At 46.6% G+C, this 19,437-nt stretch overlaps 1 protein-coding gene across 15 annotated transcripts in view; it reads left to right on the top strand.

Annotated features, from left to right (window-relative positions):
• Nucleotides 1-19,437, top strand: part of Sin1 (SAPK-interacting protein 1) — a 140,166-nt gene that overhangs the window by 108,594 nt on the left and 12,135 nt on the right. For all 15 annotated transcript variants that reach the window (XM_077650768.1, XM_077650761.1, XM_077650769.1 and 12 more), the window contains 2 exons: nucleotides 633-761; nucleotides 2,196-2,330. In XM_077650768.1, coding sequence (XP_077506894.1) covers nucleotides 633-761; nucleotides 2,196-2,330 — 264 coding nt within the window. The remainder of the gene's footprint in view (nucleotides 1-632; nucleotides 762-2,195; nucleotides 2,331-19,437) is intronic.

Below are 19,437 nucleotides of genomic sequence, written 5' to 3'. Positions count from 1 at the left end.
ATTGTGCTTGAAAGTGTTCGTGTGACCATCTCTGATCTGCATTGAATTCAGTGCGCATTGACTCAGGACCAATACGGCCCATGTGACAGGGGTATTACTTTCTATCTTTGTTGGCATTTTTAATTTCACTGCCTGCCTGTATGTAACTGAAGATGGATCTCACAGAGAATAGGTGCTTCCTTGGCCATGGCCTCCATTCTGGCCATGCCTTGGTGAAGTGCTGAGAGCACGCTGCATTGGAACCAGTATCCCTTGCTGCGTTGCAGTGAAGCGTGTTTTCTCTCTGTGGGAGTGCTGGGTGTAGGGGGGCTGTGGGGTACTTAGCATGTCGAGCATCGGCAATTCACTGTGGCGCCGCTTCATGGCTCTGAAGGGCTGTCACTTCACCAGTTTGTGGTGAAATCGGGATATGGCATTCCCGCGTGGCACTTCCGATCTTCGAATTAATCGGTCTGGTACAGGCCATGAGCTTGAATTTTATGGTAAAATTTGCATTAAAGGTCACGGGACTGCAGAAATTCTTTGAATTATCTGGGATTTAAAATTAACCGAGTTGGAATTGTCGATTTTTTGCTGAAGTTAAGGCATTTGCTGCTGTGACTGATTGTGCTGTCTCGTGTCTTCATGCTCAGCTGCACTGTCAGCGTCTCAGCCGGATGATTATGCTGATCGGGACATGACAGCCATGGAAGCTCACCTGTACCAGGCGTTCAATGTGGCTCTTGTGCCTCGGATCGGTCGCAACACTCAAGTCCAACTCGGTGAGTAGCTGTCAACCACTGTATAGTCTTTTCAAACAGCTCTGCTAACATTATTAAACACACATATTGCGTCATAGTGCTCGCTGCCTGTGCGAATGATGTTCATGTTCTGTTGCTCGTAATGCTGTGTTGAATGATACCAGAGCTTGCGTTTTGTGTCAACCCTTTTGGGCAGTGGCCAATTCTTCCCTTTCGCTCATCTGTTAACTGAACTTTGCCTATTATATCTCTCTACCATTTGTTATCGTGTATCTGCTTTCTGTGAAAAATTGCCCCCTTTGTAACACCCACTTCTGGGCCTCTAGTATAAATAAATAAATAAAAATGAAACTCCTTGTCCTCAAAAGAAAGTAAGTCTGCGGTGTCTGCAGTATTAGAGACCATGCTTAGGGTGGCTGTAGCCAGTGCAGTGATGTCATATGTGTCTTGAAGATATTGCAGGTGCTCTGTCTAGCAGACCATAACAAATAAAAAAGAATGCTCAACAGGAAGTCTATGCAAGCTTGTTGAAAACAAATGTGCATTGGAGCAATGGAAGGCCCAGAGCTTCATTTGCACGGATGTAGTTAAATATGGAAACAATGCACTACTGTGAATTTCATTGCTTGTACTACCATAAAGACCGAAGTGTAGATTGATTTTGCTTGTAATATGCATGTGTGCCATCGGTTACCCCATGAACGGTATTAAGCATGGAGAAAAATCTACTCAAAACTGGATTGGTGGTATTCCTCTACCAAGTCAGGAGCATGTTGTTGGGTTAAGGAGTTTCTTCTAGTAAATGAAGCAGCGATTGCCTGGTGCATTTCTTAGTTGCGCTGGCTTTTGACGTGAGCAAATATTTCAGCCTGAGCGGTATGTGTGACTACATTTTGTTCTCTCCCTGTTTGTAACTCGCAACTTAAGTGTCACTAGCAGTTCTACTCTGGCTGATGCGGGGAAGTGGTTTTCCATCTCTTCTTTCAAACTTTTCATGTTGCCTGACATTTGGAGTGGCAGAGGTGTATGAACTGATGGCTGTTGCTTAACGCTGCCACAGCTGGCTATGTGTGTGCCCAAGAAAGTAGTTTTACCCCTCATCGAGAGCTTGAGAAGAAGCTGGCATGCTTCCATCCATGTCCGCCAGTAGTACCACTGTGTTTTTGTGCAAAGTATGAGTGATGTGCTTTTGTGGGCACACCACTTGCGCAGCTTGCTCGCGAAGTGGTGTGAAAAGCACTGCGCTCTCCAGCCACAGAAGGCGTTATTAGTGGTAGCTTGTTGCTCACTGCCTCAGTGGTGGTGCTGTGTGTGCCTTTGTGCCACTGTCTGTTGTGTTCATAAACTGTGCAGAGGAAGGCCACCAACGAAAAGGAAGCATTTGTTGGTTGATTGTTCTTTGATGATCATGCCTGTCTTGTAACCATTGGGCACTTCTCGTTATCCTTGGATCAGGTATATCTGGCGAGAAGGTGGAAATAACACCACTGCACCACAAAACCAAGAACCGACTATGGACCTGGCAGCCCAAAGCAGTGACGCACAACATGAACGAGATTGCGGCATGCGAGTTTGTTCACCGAAAGCACAGTTGAGTCCTTTTCCTGTCTTTGGTTATTAAAGGATGCAATACATCACTTGTATCCATTTACACCACCATACCATTGTTTTTTTCAAGTGCGCAATGCTTAGACATAGCATTTCACAGGTGTTGAAAAACAAAATATAAGAAACAGCAGACCTTACTGCAAAACTCGGACAAAAAATTTATGCTAAAGAGCGGTTCAAGGTAATCCACATAGAAACTTGCCACATTAGTAGTTGCACCACAGTGAAATATAGGTATGGGAGGGAGCTCTGACACAAGTGCATTGCAGCTCATTTGTAGCCTACTTATAGCAAACGATCAGGGACTCCGGAACAGGGTCAGTAGTGGGGGGTGCAGTCCATCCTCGTCTCCTCAACTGCACAATGCCAATATAGCTTAAGACAGACTGACTGTTTTTATTTGCTCCTTAGCCAAATAGACGCATTTCTTCGAACAGTCTTAACTTAATGTGATAGCACTCAAACTATGCACAGGTATTTTTCACTCTAGTCAGATCACTTCTTGCATGCACCGTTCCAAGAACGTGAAATTTTACTTCAAACTTTTGTGAGCAATAAAAGAATGCTTGTGTTGCAGCTTCTGCTTGCTTTCTGGCCCTTTTCCGCTTTATCACCTGTTGTACCAGAGTCAGTGAGTGTGGAAAGTGAAACATGGTTTCCTGCTTTTTGAATAATTATGGCAGGGTAGCTCTTAACACGGAGTGTATGTGCTGTGTACCTGAGGCGACAGTTGAAAAAGTGGCCTGTGTTTCATGTGGAAAGTGTGAGCTTCAGCGCCAACCTGCATAGCTCGCATGCTGCGTCAACTCTTGATATAGGAATACAGACCTGTCATTGAGAGCAGCCTGATCTGCGTGGTGGTTTCCTTTGATTCCGCAGTGTCCTGGCAGCCATTAAAAATCATATTGTGTCCTTTCGATAAGGTGCAATGGTACACCTCGCGAATCTCTGCAACCAGTTTATGGCACGGGCGGCGCAGAGCAGCTTGCAGGCCTTGAAGGGCTGCTTTGGAATCAGTTAAAACTGGCCATTCATGCGGAGGTTCTTGGCTGGTGAACTCAACTGCAGCCCGAAGGGCAGCTAGTTTTGCACCAGTTGAAGATGTTGGGTAGGTCGTCTTCACCTTCAACAAGATGGACCTCGCTGGGATCACCACAGACCCCGCACAAGTAGTTAACTGAGCCATCTGTGTAGACATGGATGCGGTGACTGTGGTTAGAATGCAAATGTTCCGGTGTGATCTGCTTGAGAGCAGCCAATGATATACCGGCTTTCTTCGTTATTCCAGGAATAGAAAGTAGCACCCAAGGTTTACGTAGACTCCATAAGGGTGAACATGGTCTTGAGGCAGGGGTGAATTGCGACGAAAGATAGGCTTGATGAGCATCAGTGACTTCGATGAATGCAGTATGTTGCCCAATTACTAGAAGAGTGTCAAGATGATGACAGAGGACCTGTGTGACGTGCTGAATATGTGCTCTTAAGGTGTCAACAGCAATGTATGTTGTAATTGGATGTTCCCTGGCGATGTCAAGTTGCTGCTGTGGAAGCACATTTAGGCAGTCCAAGGCAGATACAGAGAGCTTGCGCTTGCACATTTTGAAGAGTCTGGACGTTTGTCTTTTTAATGTTATTGAATATTGGAAAGCTCTACTGCAGGTAGCCCAGGAATAATGAAAGGTACAGTTGTAGCACCGAGCGCACTGAAGCGCACCAGGACATTCCCCCGAGGACAATCGCCATCAGTCTATATCTTGTATTTCTCGTGTTGTACAGATGACGGCTCCATGAGAGAGTCCTGTCAATGACTACACCAAGGAAACAATGGCTTTTCTCATAGGAGACAGCTTTTCCATTGATGCATAGGCGTAACGTGACATTGTTTTGCGTGTGAACGCCACAAGTGAACACTTCTCAGTCGAAATATTGAGGCCCTGCAGACGAAGGCAAGACGTCAGTATAGATGACGCCTTCTGAAGTCTCACACGAACTTGGGGACGAGTCACACTTGAAGCCCAAACACAAATATCGTCCGCGTATATGGAGATCTGAGCAGATTGTGGCAGTAAATCGACCAGGCTGATGAGAGCAAGGTTGAAGAGAGTTGGACTCAGCACCCTATCCTTTGGGGGTCCAAGCGAAGTTCGATGTAAACACATTGGTCCATCCGGACAAAGAGCGACCCTATTTGTGCACTCTATAGATAGATGTGTGGGAAGGCGTGACCACCCTCGGCTGATCGGCACAAACAGTGGAGGAGTGCAGTGGCCAGGGTGCAGGCGAAAGGACAAGAATAAACGCAAAGCATGTCTTCCTTTTGGGGTAGGCCGGAGGTGTAAATTGCAGCAATTTGCTGGTTTCAAGTATGGTTCTTCAGGATGAAACAGCCCGTTGCGACTAACTTGGAAGGGAATGCCCACGACGCTAGCAAGAGGGAGCAGTGTGCTTGGGAGATGCCCCCTTCCTCAATGTGGTCTGTGGCCGAAATTGTGGAGCTCACAGCATGATTGAGTGAAAATCTGCAAACCTTCAGTGTGTAAAGGTGTGTTCACATTGGCAAGTTGCGGATGTTATGTGACAAGTTTTAATCTATTCATTACGCGTGCGGTATCTCGGGCAAGTCACGGTCGTGAGCGACCGGAACAAATCAACCAAAACTAATTGCATGGCATGTGGGCTCACCGGAGTGTGCTTAGACAAGGTGCAGACGAATGTCCACGAGACTGGCACAAATGCCCTTGACCCAGCCATGACCCGAGACCAGAAATGATGCCACTGTCTGCCAGACAGAAATGTAGCATTCAGTCCATAGCCAGTGGTGAGCAGCCCTTCAGCTCCCCTTATATTGGTATGTTTGGCCCATTGGTTGCACGGGTGTAGCACAATTGCCCTGAGTGCAAAACACCCATCGCAAAAGCCCTGGCAGCATTTGTGCCATACCCATACCTGCCAACCCTCCCAATTCGCCTGGGAGACTCCCGATTTTTGACTGAACTTTCCGATTGTACGACCACGTCCTTATATCTCCCGAAAAGCTGTCTCTGCCCACGCAAGAATGGCTTTTGGGAAACCAGTGCCACGGTATCAGCAACCACGCCGTAATCGCCAGCGTCACGATCATCGGTCGCACAAGCACAATCAGCATCATCGGCTAAGCAGCCAATCAAAGCCAAATCAAGCAAAGCCAAAGTAGCTGTGGCTAGTTAAATTTCATGCATGATTTCGTGCTTGCTGTTGCTCACTGTACTGTTGCTGCTGCTTGTGTGTATGTTTAGGGTTAGCTAGGCCGTCTGTGTGCAGTGCGCAGCAAATTCTCGTGTGCTTGATGTCATGGCGCTATCAAAACCCAAGAAAAGATGCAGTATTTACTCACATAATATTCGCAGCCCCAACTTTGTACCCGGATTTAAAAAGAAAAATTTACTTTCATATTTTGCGCACTCTGTTGCGCCAGACCACCAACACGTATTCGGCTGCGCGCTAGGCAGGTTTGAGAAGATTGGCGCAGCCGCATCGCCTAGTGTGGTCGCGAAAGGTGCGACTGATGAGACATGAATTGTGCGCCGTTTAGCCGGCTCGCTCGCATTGGCAGTCGCTCTCCCCGACGGTCAGTTGCGCACACACCCGAATCCGATACTACAGAGCAGTTTTCTGCTCGGGTTGCCGCTAGTGAGCCAGGGAGCTCGCGAGGGCGCCGTTTTGTCCTTTGCTTCCCACTGCTATTTCGCGATTGTATTGTTGCTGGCTTATTGCTCTGAGCTGCACACGCGCCGCCATGCCATCCCGTGGGGAACTACGTAACGTGGGGTGGGGGAGCTATGCGTGTTATGTTTGGAGTCAACTTTTTTTTTTTTTTTTTGCCAGCGAGGGATGCTAGATGGGGGCCAGGTCTATATATACAGTATATGTCGCGCGTTGTGACCACTGTAGCATTTATTGTGTGCAAATTATGTGAGTACGGTATTTGCACAAGTTTTTGCGATCTTATACTTCCGAATTTGACATCAAGAAAAGGTAAACATTCCCCCCCCCCCCCCCCCACCCCCCCCCCCCCCCCCTCCTTGCTTTCTTTGGCGCGGATAAAAAAATCTTCCCGATTTTTGATCTCGCTAGGTTGGCAGGTATGCATACCATAATCCCCTCACGTGAAAAGTTTTGTATTAGAATCAAGTCTGGCATGCTGTTCCTGTTCTAAGCATCTTCAACCTTTAGTCCTGCAACCTTTCACAACTGGGATTGCCTTCCCAGCCATCTGGCACTCTTTCGTGATCCTTCAAGCCTGCCATCGAAGAAGCTGTCTCATCATAGTCATGTTTACCACAAGCCTTTCACCATTAATCGGCGTATGCACACCCACCCATCATCTAATGTCCCATCCCTTCGAGGTAGCAGTCACTAAAAAAATATAATAAAACACTGCAGGCAAAGGAGAGTCGCACTGCTGTGTTTAGATGTCATTACGTATAAAGGTGTTCGCCTTTCCTACACATTGCATTCGCTAAGACGTCCCACTCAGTGGTACTTGAAGATGAGATTTCTGTTTTTTCCTGTGAGAAAAGTTGTAGAAAAAACACAGCAAAATCACTGAAAAATATGTTCAGTGAATCCAAAATTTTGACAATCTGGGTTACAACAGGCACAAGGGCCTCGCGCTCTCCGTGAAGCTCGCATTTTTCACCAGGTACAATTCAATCTGCTTCATATACCAGGCAAACTTTATTTGTACCGATACACTTCCACGCCTCAGTGCTGAAACTGTTCACACACATACACAGATATAGAACGCTGCCTCGCACAGTGCCACACAGCCTTCCAGTCCCCCGCCTATTGTTTCCACCCACCTCCACTGTGGCCCATGTGGTTCGCCTCCCGGGACTTGGCACTGCAATCAAGGACTTGACATAAAGGGCTGTTTTAATAAATGTGCCGCACCACCACCCTTTTTGTGTTCAGAGTAGGGGTGCGAATGCATTATGAATAGGGTGCCTCAGTTAATGCATTCCGCCTCCTGCCACCATGTTCAGGGCGAAGATAACTGCATCACTGCTGCGGCGTCCACCATGTTGATGTCCTCCTTGTAGGCAGCCAACAGGCACCGCACAGCTACATGCGGAAAAGGTGCGCCACGTTGAGAATAAGAGGAAAACACAGAAATAAGCGTCGACAGCGAAAAAGGGCGTCAAATTGACATTCATAATTTTTATTTTCAACGTGGAATGGACGACTGAATTACGGAGTTTAAGTTGGCACTGCCAGACAGCCATACGGCCAATACAGTAACGCATTGCCATTGGCACCATTACCGAGCTTGCCTGGCAGCATTAGCTGTGCAGTAGTAGTAACTGTGCTAAAGCTCGCTATTGGCGGCAGTAAACCTCCATTCTTAGTTGCTGCATCAAAGTCATTTGGCTGCTGGCTAGAGCTGAAGCTTGGCGAGTTGGTAACCCATTGAGTAATACAGCGTGATTTGAAACGGAGGAAGGAAGACAGATGAGGATGAGTGCTGACTCACGACTGAAGTTTATTGCTTTGCCTGCGGAAATGTATGACGAGCTAACCATCAAACATCAGCAATCACAAGAGACGGCTCATACTACAGCTGTTGATGGTGACAATAGCGGCGCCATTTAGTTGTTGCTTAAAACCTCAGTTCATTTTCTGTGATTGCCACAGAGGGGCAGCTGACACATGCTTCCCTTACCCTTGCAGTTTCTGCAGCTTCAAGAATTTCGCTAGTTAGCTCATTGTTGTGTCTGCTTATCTCTTTAATTTCTGCAAAGTATGGCCTGCATGTTTTGCTGTCGCAGTTCCTGCAGTGTATCCCAAGGCATCCTCTCACCGTTTCAAGTACATTATTGTGATGCTTCTTAGGGCGTTCATTGAGGCATCTTCCAGTTTGCCCTACAGATTGTTTACCGCACGATAGTGGGATCGAGTGCACAACACCTTCCTGACATGGCACAAATTGATTTTTGTGTTTTACGGAACATTTTTATGCGATGTCAGTGCACATTAAAGAACCCCATGTGGTCGCAATTTCCGGAGCCTTTCATTGCGGCATCCCTCATAGCCCGAGTCGCTTTGGGACGTTAAACCACCATAAACCAAGCAATTTTTGCGCCGATATCGTACCTATTTTAAATGGTTGTTTTAACTGGCACTGATCAGCACCAAAAGTGACCCTTTTCCTGTGAAGTTATGTTGCATTCTTTGTGCGTTGCTCGCATCGAGGCATCCTATAAAAAAAAAAGTGCACCTGAAATTCCCAACCCGTCTTAAAGAAGGAGTAAAAATATATTAATTTTGTAACAGTTAACATTGAACTAACTAAATAAATGGCCAAATAGAAAAAGCAAAATAAAAATACAAAATTAATTTAAAACAAATAAAAATAGGAAAATACCTCCTGGCCTTGCCTCTCAGTCAAAAAAAAAAACCAATGTTCCACAGTCCCTGTAAATGATCAATTGTTACTAGTACCAATGTAGTGACAACTTCAGTTTTCATGCTGGCTGCTGGTTGCTTTCAAGGCACGGATACGACACCTCTGATTGGCTTATGACTTAGCCAAATGCATCTGATAACTAATTCTTACCTCTGGAGTTGAGCCTGGTTATTTGGGGTCCTGTGTGAAAGTATACCGAGCTGCACGCTGCGCCCTTTTTGCCAAGTGAGTCGGCGCAGTGCTACCAAGTGCCCGAGGGGGTGGCCAACCACTTGCACTCATTTTCCCTGCTGTCGTGTAATGAAGCCTCGCCTGGCATCGCTTGTTTTGCTGCCGAAGGTGTTGCGGAATCCAGCTGTGCCCCAATTCTGTTCTAGGGTACTGGTAACGGGATCAGCCATCTTACGGTAGGCAATGGCTAGTTCCAAAGAACTGCAGCTTCGATGCGAAGCGGGTTAGGCCAAGCACTGTCCAGCGAGCGGAGCGCTGCGACAAGTGTGGGTGAAATGCAGTCTTGCTTCTAGATTGCAGATTAGCTTGTTTTTTATATACAACTCATTCGCGATCCTCTGTCTTTTGTGGCCCATCGCATTCCATGTCTGTTGGCATGACAATTGAAAAGAAAGTCTTTCACTCTAGAGGCCTCTTCGATTCGGCTGCACTTTCTGCACCAGTTCAAGGAGTGCTGCACTTCCACATTCATTTTGCCAGTGCAGCTTGTGCCCACTGCACTTCCGTCTTCGTTTTGCAAAAGTGCGAGCTTAGTGCAGCACAAGTTCATGGCTGGCTTGCACCCTCCCAAGTGGAAGTGCAGCTGTAGTGCAGCAATATGGCAGCGCCCGTGTGTAGGTCGGAGAAGCGAAGAAGATATGACAGTAATCTCTAAATCAAACGAGGACAGTTTCTTGAAAGGAGGTGAGGAACTGTTCATGGCATCATAATTGTAAACCTAAGCGGTCAAGTCGAGCCGCATGGGCAGCCTTCAGCACATATTCGTAAATCGTGTGTGTATATATGCAACGACTCTTTTTTTTTTTTTGTGAAACAACTATTTCTTGGGTCTGGTTCATGGCGACACTTCATTGCAATTTGCTGTGTGAAAAATCTTCACGTGGTTCGCGATTGTGACGCCCGTTTATGTTGGCAGCACGCAGTTGGCTGTAATTTGGTAGCAATGCCAAGGCTAGCAGACGACCAGGCCTGCACTCTACCATTCGTTTTGGAGGCAGCCATTGCCAAGCTGCACTTGAACTGATGCTGCATGCTGGCAGCACCACTCGACTAGTGCAGCGAGTGCAGCCAAATCGAAGAAACCTGCTGTCAGAGTGAGCTCTCACAGGCATGTGTGGTTGTGTTTGCACAGAAATACAGGGAGGCAGTTGCAGTCTTCATTTTATAACTTTTGAATTCTGTTTAAAGGGACAGCTCCGTCCAGTTGTTGTTCTCTCGGTACTTGTGGCTGCTCGATTTACACATTGAGAAGTGTTCTGGCGGCACCTGTTTTTCTTTCTTTCGAGGCTTCATTTTTCTCATTTCAGCTCATTTATCTCTGTTCATACTGAATTATTGGGGGCCTTTCTCTCAATGTCTGATTGGGCGCAACATATTACTTCATGCTCAGAGAGAACAAAGCTTCAGCACATCCAACAAGGACGTGAAATCTGAGCATGCATGTGTAGTACACACGTGAGCAGGCCGCAGTTGTGCTTATGTGTGTTTGTGCAGGCATTTTTTCTTAAGACTGCCTTAAGGACTATAGACACCTAATTTTATTGCATGTTTTCTTCTGTAAAATGATGCATTAGGCCTTAGAATACATAGATACCAACATGGTATTCACCTATGGCCGCTAAATAATTTATAATTGAATTTCTACTCTCCTGCTCTTTCGGTTTCATCAACCGAACGATGGCTGTGATGTGTTGCTGGGCTTTAGGATATATGAGGCACAGAAAAACTGCAATTGTAGTGTCATCGGAGAGACCAAGTCGCTGTGACGGATCTTGCAGCATCTTCAGGCGTAGTCAGCGCCAAGAGAGCGGGGCAACTTCGTCTTCAGGCGCAGCGTACTGTCGGTGCATTCTGGTAGCGAAACCTGTGACAGTTGGTGCACGACACAGTATAAACGCTGATACATAGGTTCAACTCAGTGGAGCACTTAAACCAGCCTGCTTCAAGAGTGTGACCTAAACGTCAGCTATGAAACTGAAACGGTATGAGAAGGAATTGAATTATAAATTATTTAGCTATTGTAGCCAAATATCACTCCACGTATACCAATGTCTAATGCATCGTTTGAAAGAAGAAAACACGCAAGCAAAAATTTGTTGTCTATAGTCCTTTAAAATTCAGCTTCATTTGCTCCACTATTACGAGCACTCCTGACAAGCCCGGTGATGTGATTGCTGCACCAAAAGGCAAATTCTGGTACATGCTGCTACAAAATATGAGTAATCTGCACTGCACCGACCGTCAGCATTTCCATGAGAACGAAACTCTCGGGTGCCACATGTAATCTGTGGGGTTTGAATTGGGGCGATAAGTACGTTCTCCCCACTCAATCGCGGCTGACACGGTTCAAAGCCACCCGGACCCCACCCCGTGATCGCGTACGCTACCGAGCGCTCGCCGACCACGGCGGGCCTCGCTCTGAGGAAACAAAGGAACGACACATTGGCTGACACAAACAGGCATTTATTGCTACAGCAACAATAACGCCAGCTAGCAACAAGGTACGCTAATGAATCAAGGTCGTCCGACTCGCCAGCAAGGTTCCGAGCGAATGTTCGCCCGCGCTAGGGCAAGGGATATATACTCCGAAGGCCGGACGGGACGAGTACGGGAGCCTGTCTCCCCGTCGCTTCCTCGCCCCGCCGGCGTAGAGCGGAGCCCCGAGCGACATGTCCGCTCGCGCCAACGGTCCCGGCCGAAGCGCCCCATCTCCCGCATGCGGGCTTCAGCAGTCTCCCGCGCAGCGATGCTGGCACCCTCCCTTGCCAGTTAATGTAACTGACAAGGGAATGCGTTCATCCTCGGGGTGAGACTGCTGCTGCACGGTGCCTCGCGGGAAAGCAAACACAGGGGGCTGCAGGGCAGGTCCCCACAAATCCTACATCTGCATTAGGCGTGCCTCTAGCGGAAAACCTAATTTTTCTAAGAATCCTTCAATCTTGCATTTCTTAGTGTTTACATGCAAGCAGGCATCATGCAGGCTGGCCTGGCCTGTTTATTGGTGTCATCGCCGGGTGTGGAGGGAAATGCACATGGCACCAACGTTCACAAATTTAATTAATCATTTATTTATTTATTTTAAATGCTTCACATGCTCCTGTGCAGAGGTTTTACATGAGGGGTGGTCATTCGCGATGGCAGATGAGTTCTTCAATGAAATGCAATGGACGACAGCAGAAGCAGGAAGGTCATTACACGGTCTTGTCATGGCTGAGGCGGCAGGAGTGCCGATGTTCTGGTAATATGTGAGAGTTACGCGGGGATTCATAATAGAATTTATGGATGAGGGAGAGGTGAGCGACTTTTTTGCGATGTAAAAGGTTGGGCAGGTTAGCTTGCGCTTTGAGTTTAATAGTGCTTGATATATATGAAAAATCAGAGAAGATAAAATGCACAGCGCAGTTCTGGACGGATTCTGGTAAGTTGATGTGATTAGTTTGGTGTGGGTCCCAGATAGTGCACAACTTTCACATCCTTGCTCGGTCCAGGTGGGGAAACGGCACACTACCGTAAAGTTCTCAGTCGATGGCGCTTTTGGTGTTCACTTCGTTGTGCAGTCAGGCGGTTAAGCCATTTGTGGCATGCAACATGAGAAAACCAACTTGAAGGGACAACACCCAGTTGTTGTTCCCAGTAAAAATTGATTCTGTGGCTCTTTCTGGCTATGCTGGGAGCAAAAGACGGATTTGTCGCCGAGAAAATTGTATTTCAAAATTTTCCCGCCAGTCGGCTCAAAATGTCTGGACTTCAGCAGCGGCAGTGTGTGCTTGACGCTGTATTCCGGCCGGGTTGCCACTGATTTGAAGGGAATGGCAATGCCTTCTGTGATGCCTAACAAAATCGGTGTCTGTGAGTGTGACGAAAATACAAGCATGCCTTAATTCTTCTCAAAGCCTGCCTTTTTTGTTGGATTTATCAACCGGGGCGTTCCTGTGGGGTTCCACCAGTCCCAGGTAGTTTTTCTCCCTGCTCCCTGGTTGCCATTCTGCAATGCATATGAAAGGCACGGAAATTTATTTTTGCATCATAGCTTCTTTGCCTCACAGGCGGCATCATGTTGAGGATGAACAATGCACGAGATGCCATACAAATGCGGCGCTGAAATCGAAACTTTCGAGAATATGACTGGACTGGATGCAGTGGCTGCATGCACTTCGTGCTGCCGCTGCATTCTGTATGGTTGTTGCAAGATTATGTGATGCTCCCCCAGGATGACCTTTTAAAAATACAATTTTAGCTTAGCGTTACCTGCTACCGTGAACCACTTCTGCGGGGAGATACCTCACATGTGCACGTGGCCCCAATCAATGCACTGTACTAAAGCTCTCTAAAAATTCTATTGTTTTTCTCTTTTACTTATCGATTTTCCTTTAAAACATAGTTACTGAGAACAGCAAAAGATGACGCGTGGTGGCACGTAATTTTTCCTCGCATATAAGTTGCACCAGATATACACTGCATTTTCCGGCATATATCTGCGCCAAATGCTAATTTTTCTGTGCCAGAAATCACTTTTCGGCCAGTCGCATCGCTGCAAAACTGAGATAGTTTATTTATTACATGAGGGGCGGGCATCACGTGGTGAGAAAGCTTGGATGATGGGATTTGATTGCAGACTTGAAGTATGACTGATGGGGGGGAATAGGTTCTGGCAGGTGAATCCACACTGGCAGTCCGAACAGAAAATGAATTTTGGCATGTGACTGTGCGCGCGCATTGGTGGGGAGTATTGCAGGAATAGTGGTAGAGTGGCCTGATACTCCCTTTGTTAGTGAATTATAAGGTCTATGAAAAGGTGTGAGTCGGGCTATTATAAATGCTGTAAGAGTATATCAGATAGCGTTATCCTAGATATTAGGGGCTGCTTCTGTGCCCAGTGGTTTACTGTTTATCATCCAAATGAAATCTACATGAACTCTCACTAAACATGGAGCTTTTATGAGCTAGGAAATGCCAAGGGACAAAATACAGGTGTCACTACCACCGGCCGATTTCGCAAGTGAAATGGATGCGTTGACACCAGTTTTTGGTGCACATCCTAGAGGCTATGCTTCAAAAAATATACGGTAGCAACCCGTCTTTGCCTTTTTAAGGTAAGGAAATAATGAGTTCGAAGCGACTGCCTGGAAAATTTGTAAATCTCCATGAGGTTCCATAGTGCAAAACAACAGAGTTGCATGTTGTCAAATTTCACACTGTCAGCCTGATAATCTTCATGTGTTAACGCTCTCGCAACTGGTTTGTACATTGGTAATCCCTGTGAGAGCCAAATAAAGCATTTAGTGTAAGTTTACTACTTGTGTCTTGTCCCTTCGTTGTTTACCACTATGAAACCTCATGTGAATTACCCACTAGCCCGAACCATCACCCTTGTAAGTTTTAAATCCAATTTTCTCGGCCATAAGTGCAACTTTGCCGCTAGGCATACGTCAAAACACCCAGTTTAGTGAGAACAGTAATGCATGGAGTTTTCCTTTCGCTGCTGCGGCACGACAAAATTTGGCTACATCGTGCTAAAATACATGCACTTTCGAAAAGTATGCAGGCAAAGCAACCGCTCCAGTGGTCATAACTATTTGAAATAGCCAAATTTTGTCGTGCCACAGCGGCGAGAGTAATGCATTTTCGAAATTCTAAATACTGATGTGGCTATTACTAACGGCCGGCTACAGATCTCTAATTGCAACCAGGTACCTATTGGCAATAGTTAAAAAGTTGACTATTAGAATTTAGTTAATCACTTAGCTAGTTAAGATGATTTGCCTGTTTTTTTACGTCCGCCAACACTCATATTACTATGCCGGAAATTGCTTCTCGTTACCTCAAGAACCTTATTTTAAAAAATTAGTGATCACCTTCCTGAAACGTGCGTGCGGGGCGGGCGTGCGGGCGCAAGCCCGGTGATTCATGCTGTGATGACGCAGTGCCTAGGGCATTCTTCTGCTAAGCCCGCGATTCTGGAATCAAATCCTGCCCATGCCAGCCAAGTTTTTGACACAGACAAAATGCAGAACACCCATGTGCTGTGCAATTTTCTCGGGTTGTCTAAATTAATCTCGAGCCACCTGCTCTCATTGTCCACGTGCAGCTTGAGGACAGGCATTGTGCTCATTGGCCTCGCTCTCTCTTCAAACCCACTCAAGCTTATAATCACTCACATGCTAAGCTTTCCAGTGCTTTGCATGCACTGAACAGGAAGAAATCAGCTCTTTGTTTTGTCATGCCCTTCTCTCTGGTCACATTCAGCATCCTTTTGGGCCCACATCCTAACATCAGTCCGCCCATGGATTGGCTGAAGCACCGGAAGCAGCTGTGGGGGTGCTCATTTGCAACAGAAAGTCTGCGCTTGTGCGATTGAAAGCCTCGAGTTTTTTAGACCTGTGCAGACTGCTTTCTTGAACTAAAAGCTCAGCCGACTCAAAAAGATTATCTGTGCTATTGAAATTTATTACCATCCTGATAAAATAGGTCTCTAAATATACATTTTGCTCAGTTAGCAAGAAGCAAGTTTTGGCCACTGCTTTCGAGCACAGCTGATACGTAACTGCAGTTACATCCAAGTTGTTTTCACACCACGAGTGACTGTTCTAGAGGTGATGCACTTCCCAAGACTCAAAACTGTCACCCCATCTCCAGTGTCAGCAAGCCACCTGGCACATTTCAGTAGCAACACTTACTGTATTACCGTCATAACTGGTCCAACAGTATGTTGCATTGCAGCTTAAAGGGACTATGCAATGAATAAAAAGTCGCTTGTAAATGTTTTCAATGCTTAGAAATGATGCTAAGAAGCATTCACACCAAGTATGAGTCTTTGGAACTGAGCCGGCAATTTATTATGAATTTTAAAAAAAACGTGTTTCTTAAAATTTGCGGGCCGATTGGTGTGCTCGTAGTGACCAATTTTGAAACTAAAATCATGAAAAAAGACTTCACTATGCACATGACGTCGCCAGGCCACCACACGCTCTCATTCGCTGGAGCCACGGCAGCCACGACGTCACGGGCACACTTCCGGTAGCCGTGAAAATCGTCTGCTTGTGCCGCCGAGCGACCCTCTCGGGCAAGCACGAGCCAGGGCATTGCCTTCGTGCATATGGTTTCAATTTTCTTCTGCCGCCTCCGCTGTCCGGAGCCACTCGCAGTGGCTCGCCGAGTCGCTGCTGTCGTCGCTGGCGTTCAGCCGTTACGGCGTGAACACATAGGGCTCGATGCCCATCACGGCCGTAAGAGCGAGCAATCGCGCCTCGAGGTCCGGGTCCATTACTGCTAACCACAAAACACGACAAGCAAAGAAACCCGACGCGCGCAGCAATCACGCCACCGACGCTGCTGCTGGGGTGCTAGGAGCGACAACCGGAAGTTGCAAAAGGAACGTCAGCGGATGACGTATTCATGGGTGGGGCCCAGTCCCAGAGCTGTTTTCTTTATTTTTGTCTAGTGCCCTGCATGTACAATTTGGGGGGGGGGGGGAGAGGAGGAGCGTAATTTTTAATCGTCTATATCTTCGGTGTTATTGGCGCTAGCTTAAAAATTCTTGCGTTGGGGTGATGAGTGATGAAATGCCTATCTCTCGTCTGCTTTACGTAATCTCAATTAATTTATTGCATAGTCCCTTTAATGCTTTGAAGCATTAAGTACTGAGCAGTTTATTAATGCAAAAGCATTACTAGGCTATGCTGGCAGCCGACGTGTCCGCAAAAAGTGGACACAAAATGTGGAAGCAAAATATGTCTCACGATATGACGTCATCAGCTAGTGTATAGTAATTGTGATTGAATGTGTATGACAATTGGTATATATATAGTGTGTCAGTACATTGTGATGGTCATGCGAGTCATTGTAGTTAAGTCTTAAATCATGATCGGAATCAATGTGGTCACGACCGGAGTCATTGTCTGAGGAATTGGCGTGGTCATAAAAATCGTGATCATTAGTCATGGACACACAGTGGGTCACAAAATGTGCTGAGTCATATGTCATTCAGTGGGCAAAAAAAAAAAAGTTTAATGCGGGGTTGAGGTGTCCACCTGCACCCTTTCCTTTCCTCAAAACATTCCACCACGTAAGCAGACTTAAGTGCCCTCAGAATTTTTGCAGACACTTGGGCTTGTTAGTGCATGCTATGAAGAAATACGTAGTGTGACCTAGACATGGGCACATAGGGCACACACACAGCGCTAACTTCCAACGGTTTATTATGTATCGGAAAACGTGTTTTTATGCCTAAGTGTCATAGTTTGCCCATCAGGTCAGAAACGAGACAAACTAGTAACAAATATCCTCTGATATATCCTCTGATAGTAACAAATATCCTCTGATCACAAAAGGGTTAATTATATAATCTTTTCTCAAAATTGTGACCCCTTCAGCCTCTGAGACTTCACGTGTCAACCGCTATTTGTTAATTTTTTCAAACAACACATTTTTTTAGCAGCAGTATGCATTGACAGTCACAGAAGTGAGCTGACGAACCTTTGCCCCACGTATTATGCACGTCATGACCATGTCCTCAAAGCCTATCATTCAGGCATCTGCCTGTTTCCTCTACATATTGCTTTCCACATGAAAGAGGAAGTAAAGTTGAGCCCATATATAACGATGAAGCTTTGCGGAGGTTCGTAATAAGTGGACTTCCCATGTTGCAGCCAAAAACACGAAGTCAGTCTAGACCCTGTTACAGCACTTTCCAAGTTCTTCAGTGCAGTTACATTCTCTTCGCCGATATCCTTGCTACATATAACTAATCACGGTGCAAGCACTGACGGTAGTAGGTGGTTGGTCAGCCTCCTTGTCATCGTCCTCATCAGGTTCCTGGCAATACGAGAGTTCTCTGGAAGTACGAGAGTTCTCGTGCCCCCATGCTATTATTTTCATCAGTGTATGGCTTTCCGGTGTCGATGTCATCATCTGCAACCAATGAAGTCCTCTCAGGTGCGACGTCAGGTCGGGGCGAGCAGCAAATTGACAACACGTTGCCACACATCCACATGCTGAGAATGTATCCCGGCTGCGGCGGTCGAATTTCGATGGAGGCGAAATTCTAGAGGCCCGTGTGCTGTGCGATGTCAGTGCACGTTAAAGAACCCCAGGTGGTCGAAATTTCCGGAGCCCTTCACTACGGCGTCTCTCATAGCCTGAGTTGCTTTGGGACGTTAAATTCCTATAAACCAACCAACCAACATGCTGAGAATGTGATGTTCGATAACATCCCTTCATTGCTTCTGGGCCCCTAAACACTGTCTTACGGAAGCAATTCTTGATGCACTCTGCAGTCAGTTTCATCCACGGGACCTTATCAATCTACAGCGGGGAGCAAAGAAATTTGAACTGGGATGTTGTGGCACCTGGTCAGTCAATTGCTGTCAATATGCACTGGTGACATGGCACTGGCAGGCCACCTTGAGCATGTGAATTATGGCCATTTCAAGTGGCTGGGTGGCTGAAGAGCGTGGTCACTGCAGTGAGGGAAGGTAGCATGTGGTGCGCCGCAAGACTGTCAAGCATGGAAAGGACCTTCATTTTTTTTTTTTTTTCGCTATGTGATGACTGCACTCAACAAGCAACTCTGCGAACGTTGCCTATCATCAGCATGACCCCTGTAAACTTATGTCTAGTGGCACACTCGTTGAATAAAAAAAATGTCATGCATCAGTAAGGCCTTTGTGTCGTGCATGTAGCAGACGAGAACATAGCTTCCAATGCTCTGCGCCTTCTCGATGATAAGCGGCGACCACCGGTCGCTACCATTCATGCTCGTAAACAGAAAGCAGCTAACACGAAGCCTTCGTTTTTGATGGCCGCGCCTGGGAGAAAGTTTTGTCAGCATTCCACACATCCTGTCTTCATTTTTTAATTGTTTTTGCTTTTTAAGCCGCCACATTACTTTCGTAGGAAGTGTCCCCAAGGGGGTGGCCTGGAGGCTAGTAGACGTTTGTTGCTCTCTGCTCCTGCAAGACATGGTGGTTTTCGGCTGCGGGGCTGAGTTTACAGCGCCTCCTCGTTCACTGTAGCCAAGCTGCACAGCCCCAGGTGATCGCTGTATTTGAGACGCAGTGCCATTGCCCTAATACATAACTTGACAGTAGCACCGCCCTCATTCGTAAAAGTAAGCGTTCGTTATAATTGGGCTCGGTTGTATCTGGCATACCATATTTTTCGACTCAGTCAATAAATTTTGAGCCATGTTTCTTTCTACAGCTGGCCGCTTCTTTAACTTTCGTCGCCTTTTTAGTGCATGAGGCACTCAATTTGCTCGGTGCCAAAAAGATCATGCTAGACCCTGCCCGTTGCACTATTTTTTCACGTTATGGGAAAGCCTACGAAAGTATGGAATGACTGCATTTTTTTTTTGTTCTGTTTTCCACAGACACAACTTGTTCAAAGCACCTTCTGTGACAAATACAAGAACAT

Source organism: Amblyomma americanum, chromosome 1 (genome assembly GCF_052857255.1).
Source record: "Amblyomma americanum isolate KBUSLIRL-KWMA chromosome 1, ASM5285725v1, whole genome shotgun sequence".
In the NCBI taxonomy this organism is placed as follows: domain Eukaryota; kingdom Metazoa; phylum Arthropoda; class Arachnida; order Ixodida; family Ixodidae; genus Amblyomma; species Amblyomma americanum.
Note: the sequence above shows the minus strand (reverse complement) of the source record. Positions and strands in the feature narration are given on the sequence as shown.